This window comes from Ctenocephalides felis, unplaced genomic scaffold, assembly GCF_003426905.1.
Source record: "Ctenocephalides felis isolate EL2017-DRISC unplaced genomic scaffold, ASM342690v1 CF-g0.4_SCAFFOLD_03570, whole genome shotgun sequence".
Taxonomy (NCBI): domain Eukaryota; kingdom Metazoa; phylum Arthropoda; class Insecta; order Siphonaptera; family Pulicidae; genus Ctenocephalides; species Ctenocephalides felis.
The window spans coordinates 4,508,604-4,528,727 of NW_020539724.1; the positions used below are offsets into that span (position 1 = coordinate 4,508,604).

The following is a 20,124-nucleotide window of genomic DNA, read 5'->3' on the forward strand; positions in this document are numbered from 1 at the left end:
ATCAAAAATATATTTCAAAATTTGATAAAAAAATGAAAAAAATTTTGATTTCACTCAATGCAGGAGAGACCTAGGGCGATATTTGATTTTCAAAATATATACAACATTTTAGTGATATTTTTATAGAACTTCTTCAATTTTATAAACCTTATTCTTAAATTAAATATGAAAATTTATCTCCACACTAATTTGACTAATATTTTCCCAGTACTTAATGAGGAAACCATATATTTATACTTACGATTCTGGTAACCCATGAATAATTCAAAAAAATATGTGTCCTAGAAACATATTTATAATTTATTCTAATGAGCACACATCGAAATATTGTATATAAAAACATTATATAACGTAATAATGGTTAAATTGCTTTGTCAGTAATACCTTGTTTACTTGGTACATAATGATATCAATATCAATATCATGGATCGAATATATGCATGATGAGTTTTGTACACATACAAATTATTTTCGGAAACGATGCGACACGGCAAGCTGTTCTGGGACAGGGGTTTGCAACCTATCAGAAATAAAGTTTCGTTTGCTACGATATTGTATAGACCATAGTTTGGTTAGTCAAGAATGGAAATGAGTAGTTTCACTTAAAACCTGAATATTGCCAAAGAGTGCACAAGGTTTAGTTAATATAAAAGAAATATATGGGCAATGTTACTTCATATCTAAATCGAAAAGGCTTAAAACTAAATACCCTTTCAGAACTTTAATTTGATAATTTATATTTACTTTCAAAATTACTTATTATTGCATATGCATTGAGACAATTATTTTTCCATGAAACAATTTTATTTCCATAAACATTAACTATAGATATTAAAGAAAAACGTACAAATTAGCTACAAAAGACATATAATTATTTTCAATAATAGTTTAGTATTTTCCATTATTATAATCTTTGTATTTCTAACCTCATGTAAGAATTAATCCTGCTACTTTCCGCAGTAAGTCTTTTTATTCTAGTTATTCTTTTTGGCTAGTAGCTGCTGTATTTTAATATTTTGTAATTGCGAAATTTGGGCTAATTTTCGCAAGCTCGCATATATTCTACTAAGCTTCAAAAGTTGTTCATTAACCAAAAGTTCTTTATCGGTACAGGATAATTTCGATCCTTTAATCGCTTCCACCATTACGACTTCTGGTATAATTTCATGATCCCCATAATCAGTACATATTGATACTGTGCCATTTCTGTTAACAAACACAGAAGTGTCCTCCTTGATTTTTGACACAAGTTCCTTGGGTTTGATCACGGATTTTGGCGGTCCTAACTTGCTTTTTTGATGAGAGTATTCCATCCATTTCGTAACATATTCTTTGACCTCTTTCCTGCCTTTTGATTTCATATTAGCCTTTTTCGGCCTTTCTTTAGGTGATAACACAACTGAATTGTTTGCAATCTCTGTTAAATAGTAATTCCCAATTTCTGTTATTTTTTGGATATGCCAGCACCTATAAGCTAACCAAATTAAAAGGAAGCTCCAAGGACCATTTGGGGAATTGACACGTATCCATATTTCATGTAAAATGTCATTGATCAATAAACGATTACCATTGGCGAAATTTTCATCGAGATGAAAATTAATTTTAATAAAAATCGCTGAAAAGATTATCCATGTAACATATAAACCGTATCGTTTTGACATATTGCCTAAAATTTATAACGAAATCTAATTTTGAGCAAAATTTATAACTCATGATTGTGTTTTGTTTGATTTTACATGTATTTGCGATGAAGAACTACTTAATAATAATTTTTAGCATTAATTAGTAACATAACGTCAGACGTAACACTGAAGCAGATAATTTGTTTAATGTTCTTAACCTTTAGTATGAGGATGTTAATTAATTTATTTCCAATATTATGGGATTGAATTTTTCATTATATTGAAAATTGAAAAAATATAAGTATTTTTAAACATAGGTAGTACCGTAGAAATTATACAAAGAAAGTACTTTAATCAATAATTTTTAGGGCAAGTATTATTAAATAATTGATTTATTTTTTTATTTTCAGATGTCGATGCCTTGTCTAGATACTTATAACAACAACGTTGATCCTTCTATAACAAATGGAGGAAAACCATTTTCTTCAACAGATTTTACAAGAAAAAGAAAATCTGATATGGTCGCGAGGGCTATTGGAAAATTCAGGAGGCGTAGCACTCAAGGTAGGAAGCTTTCTAATTATTTATTTATTTTATCACATAGTTCCAAAGGGAAAAATAAAATGAGTAAAATAGCTTAATACAATACTAAGTAATTATTAAACCTAAATTAAGGAACACTAATTTAATAGGAATAAATAAAGAATTAACTTGTTCATATGGCAAATCAATAGAAGAATTAACTTGTTCACATGGCAAATCATTGTTTTAGTAATGATGTATTATGAATAGCTGAATTATATAGGTGTATTTAAAAAGCATTAAATTTAGGAATAGAATACTTGAAATATATGTGAATTTGGAATCAAATTCTAGGAAGGTATAAAGATAGTTTGTTAAGGATTCAAAAATTTTCACATTCAAAAATTTTTTTTCATCTTTTGCCAAACCAGAAAAATGCTAAGTAATCCATTTTAGTCTTTTTTTCTTTTGAAACGTGCCAAATTAGTTTTTTAACCATTTTCCATTTGATGTCAAGGGCAAGCACCATGTAAACTAGTACTGTTTATAGTTTGCGTATTTTAAATTATCATACATCAGGAAACAAAACATTTTCATTGACGTAAATTGAACATTATCAATGACGTTTGTAATTTTAATTGCCAGTTTTGAACTATTATCAGGCGTATTTTCGATTGTGTTGAACTTGATAAGATTTCTGGCTTCGCAGAAAACGATCCAATTTTCTTGGAATCGTACGAAACCGCAAACTGTACGCATTGCCTCCGACTGGCGAGAAAGATATACAAATTTACCTAAATGATGACGATGGTAATAAATGGTTTGACAAAAAATCACGAAATATCACGTGAGGGAGGGAGGGGTATGATAAGATATCACGTGTATTTATTTTTTAACCGATTTTTTTTTTTGAAAAATTCAAACATTTTCAAAAAAAATCAAAAACTTAGGTTTTTCACGCAACTAAAAATACACGTGATTGAATATCACCACGTATCACCAAGGGGGAAAGGGGTCCAAAAATCCTTAAAAACTTGCTCACGTGATTAATGGAATCCCCCTGATGTAAATTCTTCAATATGGTGTTTCTAGGAGGCAACTTTTTTATTTTGTGGACTTATGTAATTAATGCTCTTTACCTTTTTTCATTTAAACCTGCTAGTTTTATTTTTTGCATATACTTGCTCTCCTACCTTGTTCAACCCAAAATTATATAATTAGTACAAAAGGCAGTCGTTGAATGTGCGATTCTGATTTCGATCCCGTGGTCGCCTACTTGATCTATTATTTAAGATTATTTTTTGCAACAGGATCTTCATCTCCAATTAATATCTTATTTGCAAATTTGCATCGCCGGCTCGTCAATAATATTTTCGCGACGCCTTCATTTATTGTTTTTACAATGGCGATTAGTCACTCCACTTTATTATTTATTTAGTCTTAATGTGTCGATGGAGAAATTGGCTCGTGTTACGTTCCAATGAACTTAACGATCTAAGCTCGCTTTCTGTTTGATGTCGATTTAATAATCATTTGTATTTTTATAAATAAATTTACGATTCAATGTATTTGGAGCTTTCTCGGTGCGTTTACGGTGATGAAAGTTACGGTAGCGAAGTGATTTTTATGTGACAGTGATTATTGATATGACACATTTATTGCTGTTTTGGATTTATAGAGATTGTAATTATAATAGACACTAGTTTTATAGTTTTCTATATGATTGTTTGTAATAATCTTTAATAAACTTGAGGCTAATAGTATGTAAAACTTTACCAGAAACATTTAAGGTGCAGTGGAGTCTTAATAAATCTTGATAGATCTCTGATACATATATTTTATTTGCAAAACAAATCAATTTTTTTTGACCAAAAGGAACTAATAATATAATATACTAAGGTACTAATAGTACTTATAGTATAATAGTATATAATACTATCAGTACCTTTTTGCCAAAAATTTATTGGTTTTGATAAATTGTAAAGGAAATTTGTTTTTTTTTATTTCTATATGATTACATACCTCTAGGCAAGACATTCAGAAATTTTGGTGACTAATGTGCAATATAATGTTTTAAAATGCTATCCAATTGTAGTCATTTTTACTTTGAAAAATAGATGGGAAGAAAATATCGAAAAAATATTAATTTTGACTGTGCCAAATCTAACTGGTTTATTCTGTTAAGTCTTCTGGGGGTATTTGAGCAAAACAAGTCTTTGCATGTTGATTCGGATGGTTTTTCAGTCTTGTCTTGTACTTGGATGCAAGTTTTCTGGTTTCTTCTGTTATTGAATATATTTTGGAGTCTTGGCAGCCAAATTTGAGACATATTTGGGTGCAGTAGGGTTAAAATAAACAATTAAGTGTCTATTTTATATTTTGGTGAGCAGTCGTTTTTCGACTATGTGATATAATTGACTATATGAAATCAAATTCTAAAACTGCTAATTTCGCTTCAGTAAGGTACGGAAAATCTAGAAAATTCTCATTACAATTGAAGCAAATTTACTTCTCCTGGTTTATATTATTACTATAACAGTCTTATATATTCTATAAAAATATATAAATTACTGTCCTATAGATATATATTAATTATTATAGTCAATAGCAATTTTCCGATTTTATGTTGTTTTTGACTTACGATTGGGATATGACGAATCCATGCACATGTTTTGATAGCAGCTCATCGCAAATGTCTGATAATTGTTTTCACCTCTTATTTTGTTTTTATTTGTTACGATTTGTGCAGCATATCAACGGAAATGGTTTTCCTAATTGATTTCAATTCATTCATTATTCATTCTTTATCAAAAACCGCATAAAAGCCGAAAACGATGACCGCAAACTCTCTATCAGCTCCTGATTGCAGACGCGCGCCGGAAAAAGCAACTTTTTTCCCAGAGCGCGCTCATTTGAAACCAGAAATCGCTATCGTTCGCTGACAATAGTTCTGCGCTTATGTGCTGAGTTAAGAGTTTTTTCTTTTTACGTATTTTATACCTATCGCACAAGACTCTAATACTTTGACTGTGCACAGTACACATATCACAAAAGTTGTGTATTATTTGTGCACTATACTCGGCGTTCATACACGCACATAGGCGCGCTATCCCGCCGTAGTGACTCATCGCCAGGCCAGTACATCCAATTCAACGGTTCAAGTCAGTCAAGGCTTCAGCTTCGGCGAAATAGCATCGGATTCGCATAGATAAAACGGTCTTATAGCGAAAACGAGATAATAGAAATACTTGTTCTTTATTCTTAATTCAAAGCACAAAACCGCGTTTTTGAAATCCGCGCGCTCGAAGTTCCGTTGGCGAAGCATCGACCCCGGAAACTGGAGGAAGTTTCGAAGTGAAAATTGTCGTTTGGGCAATGGGTGCTTTGAATGATGGTCTTTTTGTAAGACCAACTGAAGTGTTGTGTTGACGGTTGAAGTTTTCTTTCTTTTTTGGGATTTCTGGATTATTTCCGACTAGGAAGACATGTTGTCTGTATATGTTTAATGTCGATGACATCATTTAGAATTATATAGTCAGGTCTGCTTCGTGCGTATATGACATGTTTCTATGTGGAGGAGTATTGCTGCCGGCTGGGAACGACGGATTGATATAATATTATTATTATTTTTTGGATTTTGCTAGGTGAGTGTGTTTGCTATTTTGTGTGTTCAACAAGCATGCTGATGTCATATTTGTATTTGCGTGGTTAAATATATGCGATGATTTAACCGGCCACTGTATCTATAGTCGAACGTTGACGGGAATGTATTTATGTACAATAATATATAATTGATTAGCAAAATGATACTAGTTTATGGTTTGAGAGCATCCAATATTAGATATTTTTAGTGTTGCAAATTTAGCTCTATTTTTGCTCCCTATCTGATTAGTATTTTTTACAATTTCAGCAAACATGCCAATTTATTTTAAATATTTATAACAACTATTATTTAAAAAAATGCATGCAAAAAACTACTTAAAATAATCAGTGTAGATGTCCTTATGAATTGTTTATGAATTTCATTCAAAAATTTAATGTTATTGTTTAATGTTGAATATTTTTATCAACGACATGGTCTTAAATGAAATGATTAAATTGATTTATTGAAAATAGATCATTTATATAAAAACTTTTGCGCCTTAGATTACCTACTATCAATATTACTAATAAAGTATCTATGGTAGTTTCCGTTAAGTTTTAAAAATACACCTTTTTATTACCTTTTTAACTAAATGCGACTCTATAATAAGACAACACATTGAGATATTATCTTTAAGATATCTTTAAGATGTTGAATCATGAAAGTATGATATGATAAATGTACAAGTCATCGAACACTTCTATGTGTTTTATTTACCTGATAATAGAGTTTACATAATGTAGATTGTATTAGAAAAAATTTTGATTTTTTATGCCGAGAACTTTCAATTCATTATTTTTTGAATTAACGTATTTCAAAATTCGTCAGATTCAAATTTTATTTTGTAGAGAAAGCTATTAAAAAAATAATCTATTGCTTTTCGTACTAGGACATTCCACCAGTTATTTAAAAAGATATTATTTGTATTCTACATAATAAATGCTTCTTATTCAATAAAAAATAATTTTTATTTCTCGATAATCAGTTATAGAAAATAAACGCCATAAAGCGTTATGAATATGCATTTATACTTCTATAAAGCATCATCATAAGCATTTTATTATTATTGCGTTAATCTTTAAGAAATAATACATAGTAAATATGCAATTACAATATTCATTAATCGATTTGGCAATATATGATCTGACTAATATTATTGCTTAAATTTTTTTGCGACGAATGCAAATAATGATTCAATTTTTTATGCTCAGCAAGATATGAAAAAATTTGAGGTACAATCGGATCTAAAAATAATAATATTAATAGAGTAATATAATTCTTAATATAGATTTAAAATGAACTTATTTTTTTATAACGTAGATATCTTTATTACTTTTTTCCAAAATTATCTAGTTACTAATTACGCATAATACTATTTTAATAAGTTGAATAATATTGTAAACACCTGAGATATTAATTTAACATAGTAATTTTATTTGCTTTGCAATTACATGAATATGATTATTAAAATTTATTAACTTGATGTGTAATAACACAAATGTGTATTCATGATAAATAAACAATAAAATGAAACTTAATAGATAATAATTAGTATTATAAGTAGATCTTCTATCGTAACAAATAAGATGGGCCCTAATAGCAATTTTTAATAGACAGTCTAAATAAATCGATTGAATACTTTATTAGATTATTGCAATACTATTAAATTAAATATTTATTATTCTAAATAGATTTATTATTAAAATTATATTTAACCGACCGATTATATTTAAAGACCTAAAAGTCTTAAAATGTTATTTTTTTATCTTTAAGGGAATAAATGGATAAAGCATAAATAATTTAGAGCCTAAAAATATATCAAATGAATAGTTAAAGATTGATAACATCATAAATTCAGTACTTAAGTTTTAGACTACCTCCATCAATTTGTAGAAAATTAATATTTTTGCAACACCCTCAGTTAAAATTATGGTGACTAAGATGTAAGCCAAATCCTAAAGCAAATCAAAGATTTCAAAAATGTATATTAAAAATTATTTTCAAATAGAATTCCAAATTTTTTTATTAGGACGTGATAGTAAATGTCGACTAATGATTTATAATCAAGATTGATTTGAAGTTGGTAATCTATAAGGTAATTTTCTATAGATAAATTTAAAAGGACATCTATTCCATGCAATTTAAAATATTGCAGTTGAATAAATTTCCTTCAACTTTTCATAACCCAAATCCTCATCAGCTTTAGTTTATATTCGACCTGGAGTTTTGGCAGAGTGCAATAAAAGTTCTAAATTTGCTCTCAGCTTTGCAGACTGACGTCAAGAAATATATTCATTCAAAACAACCAATCACTTCAAAAATTTCTAATTGATTAAATGAGCCATTTAATATTTAATTTATTATTTATTAGCCATCAATGTTTGAAATTGAAATAGTTTTCAAAGGCGACAATTAAATGTTGCGTCACTTATTAATTTTTTAACAGTGATATCATAAATTGGTTTGTTTTGGATTTTTTCATTGGGCTGTTCAAGTGAATTTTGATAAAGTTGAATTCTCTGATCGTTATCTGTAATTATTTTTTCTATTTATAAAAACAACTAATAACAATGTATAATTAACTGTTAATTGACTAATGTTAATTATGCAATATTTATAATATAATTGAAACTTTTCATTAACACTTTTAAAATTAAATAGACACATTTAGTTAATTTTATTTTATCATCTAGTATATACTAGTGATCTGCTATTGCGCTAGTCTAATTATTAAAAAAATCTTTATTTCACCATCATGAATATTATATTTTATTATTCTATATGAATATTTTTATTGAATCAAATTACATATTCGTGCAACTTCTGAGTGACTCATTGATTTATTGACTCACTTTTACTTTTTAATAAGATCCACCTTTTATTAATATAAGCAAACGCATATATATATATATATATATATATATATATATATATAATTTATAATTACAAAAAAATATATCAAGTTTTTTGCACAAACTTTATTTCATATATCTAAATTGCAGACGTTTAGAGATCGTGATATGTGTCTCATCATCAGCGTAAATTTTTACAGCAAAACTATATTTCTAATACAATATAAAATATTTATTTTAAATTATTTTTAATTATGGGTAAACTATCAAGATTTTATCACAAAATTTGATTCATACATACTTCGTCGCTTTTAAGGGGATATTATAGTGTAGAAATTAAAAAAAATCGTCTTTTGTTTTTTTTATATATTCAAAGCTAAACTATTCAAGACCATTGTCTCATAATTACCTCATTATCTCATAACTCTTTTTTTCGACACGATTTCTCGAATTCTGCTGGGCCGATTTACTTGGAATTTCTAGAAAATCTTTTTTATAGGCTTCTCTCTGGCATCCCCAAATTTCAATTTTCACTATTTCTAAGAAATACGAATAAAATCAAAAAAGTGATAAGAAAATGGTCTGTTTTTTTTTCAAAGTTTCAAATTATTTTTGTACTTCTTCTACTTCAGAGCAGCCAAATTGGGACTCGAAACGTATAGTGTTTTTTGAGCTATATAAGTTTTCTTCCTATTATCTGGATGGATGCTTGATCAAAACGCTAGTTGGTTTTGATCTTAATATTTTAAATTTTCAAGTATTTAACACTTTCATTTATCTCGCCTTCGATTTTATTCGAAGATTTCCTGTTGCATCTAATTCGTGGTTTTATTATTATATTGCCATGTAACCGGATAATGTGCTCTGCCGGATATCCCTGGTTAGTGGTTAATTGCATAGATTAGTCGGTATGTGAATTCGGTTGGACGGACGAAATTAAATCATTGTGAGGACTTTAACTGATATTACAGACTTGTGGTAATAAATTAGATATAGGATTATGAAATTTAAACGGTACAAGAAGAAGTACAAATTGCTTTAAGTATACAAATGTGTGGACGGATGAATTTTTGGCTACGAGACTCGGATTGTCTTTCTGCTTTTGGCTTTTAGTTTTATGGGTTTTTTATCTATTCGAATTAATGCGTTGTTAAATTAATGAATCATTAATTCTTAAAACTTTGCATATCCTAAATCTATTCAGTAATTGAAACAATATTAACTACTATTATCCATATATCTATTCATGTCTTGCATAATGGATAAACTAGTATTCATTGCTACTAGTCTTTTTTTCCAACATCTTTTATCTTCATTATTATTATATTTCTTTTATGTTTGATATCTTAAAATCATATAAATCAAGTTAATGGCGTTTACATTTTCTTAAAAATAATATATAGAAAAATCATGTTTTTTGAAGCGATAACTCCACTGGAAAGCTTTTCCATATAAAAAAACTCAAACGTATGATTATTACATTAAATTATTAATAAAAACAATCATGTAATATCTGGCTTAAAAACAATTAGAATTCAACTATTATTATATTTTTTATTACTATATGCCTACAGTCAGCCAAAGTACTCTTGCTTTTCCGTTGGCTCTGCCTGAGCTTTCAGTAAAATAATAGCATTAGCCGCCAGTTCATATATTTCATGAAAACAAACATGTTCAAATCCCAAGCTTCAATAATTCTTCTATATTGTTAAATAAATTGAAACAATCCATTATTCTCATTCTCTTCGGCAAACTATTTCGAAGTGGACACGGTATTTATGCGATATGTTTAGTTATTGCTCCTAAAGCATGGTTATATGAATTATACATTATACATTATGCAAATCGGAGTCACTTTGGCATCGCCAGAGGCTAGCTTCGTATTGTTGCTCTTTGTTTCCTTAACAGTGCACATTCAAAAGGTCAACAGGAAACATTTAAAGAAATTTAAAAGTTCCAAACTTTATGGTAATCTGATAAAACTGTCTTAAAATAGATACTGAGGATATAAATTAGTAGGCTCTGCTTCAATGGTTTTGGTAACTCATTTTTCAACCACCTTTGGTAACTTATTTTTCACTGTAAAGTAGGGCTACAGACTAAATTTTAACAATTTTAACAACAAAGAACAAAAAATTTCATGAATTTTAAATCTGAGTAAAAAATGTTATAAGTACATTTTTGTTAAATTTACAATAATAACTGCTTGAATTTTTTATCATAAATTTCAATAACGATATTTTTATTCATTATGAATAATTACTATCACATGAGAATGTATCAATTTACATTAAGATTCAAAAATTAACATATTAAATTATAAATGCGTGAATAAATGTGTTATATCAGATCTATTTATAATGAACTTAATTTGTATATCACATTTAAATTAATATATGCCATTTTTTCTTATGAAGCATATTTTATACGAATACCTTATTTCATTATCATATTGCTTCGATTTGGCAAATCATTTACTTATATTCAGATCTTACATCACTTTCATTTTAATTAATGATGACATAAATTATGTGATATGAAGTGAAGTTTACACAATATATAAAAAATTCATAATTTTTTTCTTTGTCTTAATTAAATTTCTAAAATGCTATTTTCAAGCTTTTCATTACTCATAAAGTACTCATGACTCAGTTCTCTACAATATTGAGATCAAACTTAGATCATATAAAAAGTATAATGCATAAACAATTATATATGAATTTTTACTACCAACAATAAAATTTTAATGGTTTATAATTTGTTAAAATGTTAGTAGAAAACTGAAATTATCACTAAATAGCGACATACAGTAAGTAAAAATTTTGTAGAGAACTGAATTTATCACCAGTTTTTAAAAGTTCATAATTTGTTCTAATGTTTGTATAGAACTAGAATCATAGAAGAATAAATTTTATAAGAAAAGCTTGAAAATAACATAAACTAAATGATGAGTTTTCAGATAATTGCGTGAATTTCACCAAGTCTTGTTTGCGCTGTTATGAAAGTTTTAAGATTTAGGAATGACAATTTCTGTTTAATAATTTAATTATTTTCTTGGGAAATAATAATATGTTGTTTGTTGAAAATTTTCATTTACTTATGTGTATTATTCACTATTAATTATGGTCTTGGAAATAGTTAATTTTGATCCCAAACTGAACTCTTTACACCCCGTCGATGTGTAGTCACCAATCTCATCAGCAGTTATAAAAAAGCATTGGTTATATGAGATGATAAAACTTATTGCGTTTTATGATTTTCAATTAAAATTTTTCCTAGTAACTTTTACTATTTTTTTCCCTATAGTAAATTATTCTCATACGCGAATTTTGTCCAGCCTCTGGTGCTCCTGTCGGCCTCATTAGCGTAGCGCTGGAGATGAATCATTCGTGTTAATTTTGGAACAGTACAGTACAGGGAAGTTGCTGGTCCAGCACTTGTTCGACCATTCAAATGACTGTCAGAAGCCCAAAGGCATAAACATGAAAGGCACACAAAATAAATCTTGTTTATAGTATTTGTTTATGCAGATTGAATGGAGCTCGTGCGTAAGATTTATTAGCTATTTGTTCTGGTTTAATGTTTTACACGTGAATGTTGGGAATCTTGTTAGCGCTGAAATAATTTTTGGCATTTTAATAAATTTTTATTGTTTTGTGTAAACAACTTTTGCAATAGCTGATCGTAAATTGGCATCACGATTAGTGTAGAAGCACACATTATATGTTCCACTTGAAAAATGATATTGTTTTTTAAAGTAGCGGTAAAAATCGTAATGTTTACTAATGAACAATGCGGAAGACTAACTTGTATTTAGTTTTGAAATTTCCTGAAATAAAAATAATTTTGTTTTTTATTGTTTAAACTGAGTTAAAATAGATTGGTGGCAAGTTTCATGAAGATCAGAACAAAGTTTTTCTCTCTGTAAAAAATACAATTTCAAAGTAACTCAATAATCATAACGAATGATGTTCAGAAAATATCTATGTCGTTGTTAGAGGTAGAAGATCTTCATTTTTTCCTACTTAAGAAATTCCAATTAAGACGACCAAGTATTAATAGGACTAATATTAATTTTTGTGGACATCTTCTCAAAATTATGTATTTCCAACTATTTTTGAACTGTGAGTTCTGCGTGACGGCTCTTACTTAAGATTTATGTGGATTCTTGTTTAATGTCTTAAGACTTAATTAAAGCGCATTTCTTGTTAGCGTTTTCCATTTTGATCATTGACTTTAAAAAAAGTATATGAACAAAAATAACAATAAGAAAATAATTATTAATATCTGTACAACTTATATTCTCTTGGCATGTTGTTACCAAATGATAAGAATAATGTACGTGATATTCAAATTTTATGCTTTCATATTCTTGTTATACCACTTTGTCATATTTAAAAATATTAACACTTGCGTATTAAGGAATATACAACTTATATTCTCTTGGCATGTTGTTACCAAATGATAAGAATAATGTACGTTATATTCAAATTTTATCTTTCATATTCTTGTTATACCACTTTGTCATATTTAAAAATATTCACTTGCGTAATTAAGGAATATACAATAATATTTTATTTTGCGTTGAAGATTATGTTTTTACCATCATTATCAGCATGAGTAATAAGTTCTTTTTATGAAGATGATGTTGAATTCCGTTGACTTTATCTAATAATGCTTCTTTAAACAGGCATCATAAAATTAACTACAGTCATATACAATATAATATTAACTTAAACAAAATTTTCTAACTTAATTATTAAAAAAGAATAATTTACTTTTGCTTGTTTTATGCATATGCAGATGTAAAAAAGCTCATTTTCCAGATCTAATATCATGAAAGAGTAATTATTCTCCAATAGATTATTTTAATAAAACCTCTTATATGATTGGTAAATGATAATCTTGATATGTTGCTATAGATTTTAAATAAATACAACAGTGTATGCTAAGAGGTCAGCTTAAAATAGAGCAAGAATTATAAATTGTAGTGTAATTTATTATCTACTCTCGTGACGAAGTTCGGCGACCTTGTCACAAGCATATATTTTGCCTGTCTGTGCCAAAATTAAATCACATTATTTCAGGTCATCCTTTTTTATAAATAAATATTTATATATATATATATATATATATATAATAAAAAATCTTGCATGAATTTAAATAAGTCAGAAATAGAATTAGAGAAATATAGACATGGGCTGGGTAATTTTGGATTGTCTTTTAAAAAACTACCTTAATAGGAAGTCATCACAAACTTATATGACTATTAAAGTTCTGATTGTAGTTAATTATATTAGTGAAAAAAAAATTAATGAATCTAGTGAAAAACCTAAAAAAATTCATCGTTCCCTTAATAGCTACTGCACAGGCAGTTAGTTCGTTGACAATGTTTATTTTATATTTGTGATATAAGAATGTTTTTTATTGTTATTGGAAATATATGGTTATTAAAGAAAAATGATCAAAGAAAATATTGTACTATGTTTTTTATGAGTGTAATTTAAATTATAGTACATAGCTTTGAATTGTACGTAGAATGAGTCATACCATATATAACACGATTTCTTGCGCGGATGCCATTCGGTCTGCTCGGGTGGCGAACACAAGGCCGGACGAAGACACCGCTCGAAGAAAGAGTTTTTTTGTTAGACTTTGCTTGGATTCAATTTGTTTATTTTGTTTGTAGGAGTTCCACTATTTATTCTAGACTTTGCTCTATGTGTGGGAAAATGTAGATAAATTTATTGGTGGCTAGAGCTCCAACTCTATAATTACTAGTCCTGGGACCAAATTCGCGTTGCGACCTGGTATCAAGCAGTAGTGATATCCCTTTGCACTTAAGATCGTAATATCTTTTCTATTAACAGCCCTATTCATTACTGTTGTATTAGGCTAATATATTTCATCATTAATATAAAGGACAATCACTGGGTTGACTTCTAACATCAAATATATCAAAAGAGGTATACCACCATTGGATAGTCTTCTAAAAAGTTTACAGAAGCTTATAGAAATGCATAAGCCCAAAAGGAAACGCTGCAACCTAATGATTCGGTTTAACCAGAGATTCATAAGAACCAGAATTCAGAGTTTCTGAACGCTTTTTAAAAAAATCTGAAATTCTGTAATGCAGGAAGAATATCAAATTTTTGAAAGATTCCTTCTAGCACAAAAAATCACCAAAAGTGAGATAGGACAACTATAGGATTTTCGATGTTGAGTTCATAAAAATCCAAGGTGCGATTACTGTTTAAAACATACTTTTGAAATCATGGACTCCGTTTTGAAAATTTTTTATGTTTATCATTTTTATAATGCTTTTGTTCTATTTTCTTGAAGTTTAGTACATATTTTAAAAAATTTTAACATATCATGATAAAGAGTGAGATTTTAATCAAACGCTTTATTATATCAATGTTTCAACTTTAATAATTTAATTTAATTTTAAAAAGCATAACGCTATATTTTTAGAATAACCATTTCGTAAATTTGATATGTTTCCATATAAAATCCTCAAAATTGACGTGTAACAAAACTGCACTAATCCCCATTCTAAACAGTATCATTTCTAATCTTTTCCTAATCCTTCTCATCAAAGGTTTGGTAGATTTAATTCTAGTATTTTATTACCATTTTATATTTAGATTATTTAAATCCTTCTAATCTCATATACAACTATTAATCTGAAACCCATAATTTCTGTAATCCATAAAAAAGTTTTTTGGGAGATCTTGGTTTTTGATGGTTGCTTGAGGGTAATATTATTATTTTAATTTAATAATTTTATAAAGCGTGAGATGTTTGTTTTACATTATTTATTTTCTTTTATAATTACGCTCAAATGTAATTAGTTTAATTAATATATTGGTTTACAGTTTGATAATCCAATTAATTACTATATATTCAAAGCATTACCTACTATTACTGCTAATCGAAGAGTTTAATCCTTCTTCCTTAATGATGATGGATTTGTTTGAAATAGAGAACTTGCATGCACTTGTCTATCGATCATAATTAATTTTTGAAATTATGTAAATTCAGTTCAGTTCTCGAATTCGAATATTCAATTATTTCCATGGGTTTCTCAATGATTTTCTCATTTATGTGAATTTTCTTTACTAATATTTAATATTGATATTTGAAAAAAAAAAACGTGTCGTACTCATAACTAGAGTAAAACATTTTGGGGCCGTCCATTAATCACGTGATCAATTTCTAAGGATTTTTGGACTCATCTACCAAATATCACGTGTATTTTAAGTACTTAGAAAAAAAATCGTAATTTTTTTAATTTTTTGAGAAAAAGTTTAGGTTTTTAAAAATTCAGGTGAAAAATAAATACACGTTATATTTTACCAGACCCCCCCCCCATGTGAAATTTGTGATTTTTTGTCGAAGCCCCCTCCCTTTATAAAGCTCACATAGTTGATGGACGCTCGTTTTGGGGCCGTTCAAGTATTACATAAGCACTATAGGAGGGCGGGGGGGTTATTGATTTGCTTATTCTGGGTGACATTTTGGTGACAGCTTTGCTTACTTTTGCTGACCAGGGGGATGGGGAGGGTAAATAATTGTACTAAATCTGCTTACGTAATACTTCAACGATCCCTTTGGTAGAATTGAAAAAGTTTGTAGAATCGAATAGTTGTTGCAAAACTAACGATTCCAATCGTCGAGTTCTGGACGATTGTTGAACGTTTTCAAGTAATGCGAATTTCCTCCTCGATTAATTAATATTGATATTTGAAACAACGAGTCATTACTTTATATTTTCCTAAGTGTAGTGCACTTGAACAAGTTTAATGTGATTAACTAGTTTGTTCTGCAACTAATGACTCCAATCCCCCAATTCTGAACTAATAATTAATTAGTCGATGGATCCATCAATAATTGTTTAGCGTGTCCCATTTTATATGAATTTCCTCCGCGCATGCACGGAACCCAAGTTTTAACGTCGTCTGTTGGCGTTGCCACATACTGCCGCGATGTTCTATATCGGAGCCATGACTCACGCGGAGCAATAGAGCTACTTGGGCCATTACTTCACTAATATTTATTTATGTACAAAGATCGCTCGTCTCTTTGTATGCGCGGATTGTGTTTATAGATTTATATATGCGCATATGTGTAAGCAGAGACGACGTCTTATTCAGGGATAAGGAGCTTGACAGGGTCGTGTGTAAAGAAATTTTGTTTTAGTATCAATGAATGAGTACAGTGTTTTAAATATTATTATTACTGATGCTCGAGCCGACTTCTTTCTTGTTTATATATCACTTTCCACTTCTCAAATTTCTGCTTTGGGGCCGTTCTTGTTACCATGTACTGTGCCTTGGCGTACAATTTTGCAGAATTTTATCTTTTTGCATAATTGTCTTCCATCATCTGCATTTTTGTTTCTTTGGTACTTCTAGTACTTCTATTTTTGTTACGATAAAGCTCCGACACAGCTTTCCTTTCACAATCAATCACAGTATAGTAGAGCTTTTTTCTCTTCGACTCTTTGCAGTATTTCATTTATTACCTTAATTTCAAATTAAAGGATAATAAATGGTAGAATTTTTTGCGTTTTCAACATATAAGTTTTGACTTTGAGAATTTTCTCAACCATATACTCTATGGAGAATAAAGTCTATAGATGTAAATAATCAATTCGATGTCAGGCTTCAATTATCTTATTGTTAGATTTTCACGGTAAATTCTCACTATACATTCTTGGTTTAGTCTCGAAAATCTATATATGTTTAGACTTATTGTTTGTCCAGTTGTTTTCAAATTATAAACTGTTTTTTTAAGTACGGTTGCATTTTGTCAAATTGACAAGTTGGCTGTATTTTTTTATTAGGAGGCGTCCATTAATAACGTGAGGTTTTTAGGGGGAGGAAGGGTTCGACAAAAAATCACGAAATATCACGCGGGGGAGGGAGGGGTATAGTAAGATATCACGTGTATTTATTTTTTAACTATTTTTTTTAAAAAAGTTGAGACATTTTCAAAAAAAAAAATTCACAAATTGTACAATTTTTTCACATAACTGAAAATACACGTGATGTTTGGTGGGGGAGGGGTGGTAATTTTGAATATCACCATGGATCACCAAGGGGAAGAGGGGGTCCAAAAATCCTTAAAAACTTGCTCACGTGATTAATGGACGCCCCCTTAGGACATCGAATATATACAAACATTAGTCAAACCAAATTTCTTGTAATGTACTATTTTAATGGCTGAAGTACTCATTCTATTAGAGATAAAGAGACCACATAATTTGTGTCTATTTTATTAAGTATAACAATTTTAAATGTCATTAACGTCACAATATACGGTACTTCATTCATCAAGCTGTACAACGGTGAAACCGTTTAGAGATTTCCTGCTTGGATATTCTATTCGCTTTTTCCGACCTACAATAATTGGCGCACACGCATTATATTTATATTTATATTTGCACTCACACATTATATATATATATATATATATATATATATATATATATATGCGGTCATATGCAAATCAGGAAAATAGTGGCGGTACAAATTCATTCACATAAAACTACAACAATGAAGTATTGTTCCCGTGGATGCTAGATTTGCAATGCACGGTCGTTCAACTCATACACAAACAAGTCGCATATGTAAAAATTGCATAATTTCGCCAGCTGAAGAAACGAAAGAAGAATCTGCAAAAAACGGTTATATTTTTGACACTGATACATCTCGGTAAGCCGGAATATATGCAGAATGTGTAAAATTGGATAATGAATGAAGAAAACCACAAGGTTTTATTTGCAAAGCTTAATAGTCAGAATTCTAGATAATTAAAAATGAAAATTGAGCTAATGCAATTATTATTGAACAACATTTCCATACACATTTTTGTAAGCTGGAGAAATAGTTCCGCCAACTTGTGTATGAAGGCAAGAAATATTTTGTATATTCCAATGTTTTTTTTTTCTTTTGAGGTCTGTACAAATTGATAAATGAATATGTTACATTTATCCTCGTTGAAGTATCAATGAAGACAATATGTTATATATGAGTTATTCAGCAGTAGTCGTCAATGGGCGCCAGGCCGAACGCGAAGATCCAGCGGGTCAACGGTTAGAGGCCGCTTGAGGGCGTCCGCGCGCGTCATCGGTTTCGTATTCTTCGACTTGAATTTATTCTCGGACCGCAAGAATAAAGCTAAAAGGTCGTATAGCAATGCATCAAAATTTACTTTAATTCTGACGCAAACGCAGTTTTATCGGCACTAACTATACATACATGGAATGAATAAATACAGATGTAAACGAGTTTTAAAAATGCTAACATCGAATTTGAGAAACAGGAAATAGGTGCTAATCTATTTGAGAATAGCATATTTGTAATGAAGGGCTTTGCTAGTAGTAATTCTCATAAATTTGTATACTATTACAAAATTAAAATGAATATATATTTTGTTGAAATAAATGATAGAGAAAATTAAAATCGTTCATAAATTAAGTGAAAATCGAATTGCAAGAAGACGTGAAAAATGCCTGTGTTTGCATAGCTTTTTGATAGTTTTTATTATAATGGTACGGTCTATTTCATCGGAGAATTAGCCCCTTAATATCAAAGCGTTTCAAATTTTTGTTAAGAATTCTACTAGTTTCTCTTTGATAACTTTGAGGACTGCACCAGCTAAAATTAAAAATATGTTTTTTCTTATATACAGATGCAAAGAAAAGTTTTTACTATTATTAAAATAAGAAACATCACATACACAAAGCGCAATTTTAATTATGTTCCATGAATCACATTTTCTTGACATAAATATTTATCTACACATAATTAAAATTCAAACAAATTAAAATAATACTTTAAACCTGCGCAACAAATCTCTTGTTTTTCTACCTATTTGCATTATGTTAATGATAACATATGCCTCGTGTAGATTTTACGAGATCTCCGCAACAAGGACGTCTATTCGCCTTGTCGTGTCGTATTGAATTTAATGAGCGTTTAAAAAGAAAACACAATAATTAAAACGTTCTGCGATTGTTTCAGAAAGACTAGTCATTGGGTCACGATGAAAGTGCGGTGAATGCAAAATACGAATAATGAACACCCACATAACGACCACCTTGCTCTTTCAGTGTTGGCCGTTTCTGATTTTAAAGAAGTAGAAATGAAATTAATAACTTTCCAGTTACTGCATTTCTTGCAGATTTACTATTTAACGACTATTATAAATCAATGTCGTGGATACTTCTGAAATTCGTACCTATTTTTAATTGGTTTTGCGGTTTAAATGTTATACTGTTGGATTAAAATTTCAAATATTAAGGAAAAAAGAGAATTCATTTGTATTCTCTGGATGACTGAAATAAATCTACTATCTATAATGAATCTACTACCTATATGATAATTTGCTGTTAAGTGATCTGGATGTTGAGTGCTTTTACTCCAGTCCCTTGACTCCTTTATTATAGTATGAATTTCTTTCTGTTGTTCTTCTTGTA

The 20,124-nt window shown here is 29.1% G+C and overlaps 1 protein-coding gene across 5 annotated transcripts in view; it reads left to right on the top strand.

The window, feature by feature from the left end:
* LOC113383732 (dual specificity protein phosphatase 10-like) overlaps positions 1-20,124 on the top strand; it is a 252,983-nt gene that overhangs the window by 10,966 nt on the left and 221,893 nt on the right. For 4 of the 5 annotated variants that reach the window (XM_026621984.1, XM_026621980.1, XM_026621981.1 and 1 more), the window contains exon 2: positions 2,033-2,186. In XM_026621984.1, coding sequence (XP_026477769.1) covers positions 2,033-2,186 — 154 coding nt within the window. Of the gene's footprint in view, positions 1-2,032; positions 2,187-5,731; positions 5,789-20,124 lie in introns of those variants that run through there. The other variant, XM_026621985.1, reaches the window with a different exon arrangement.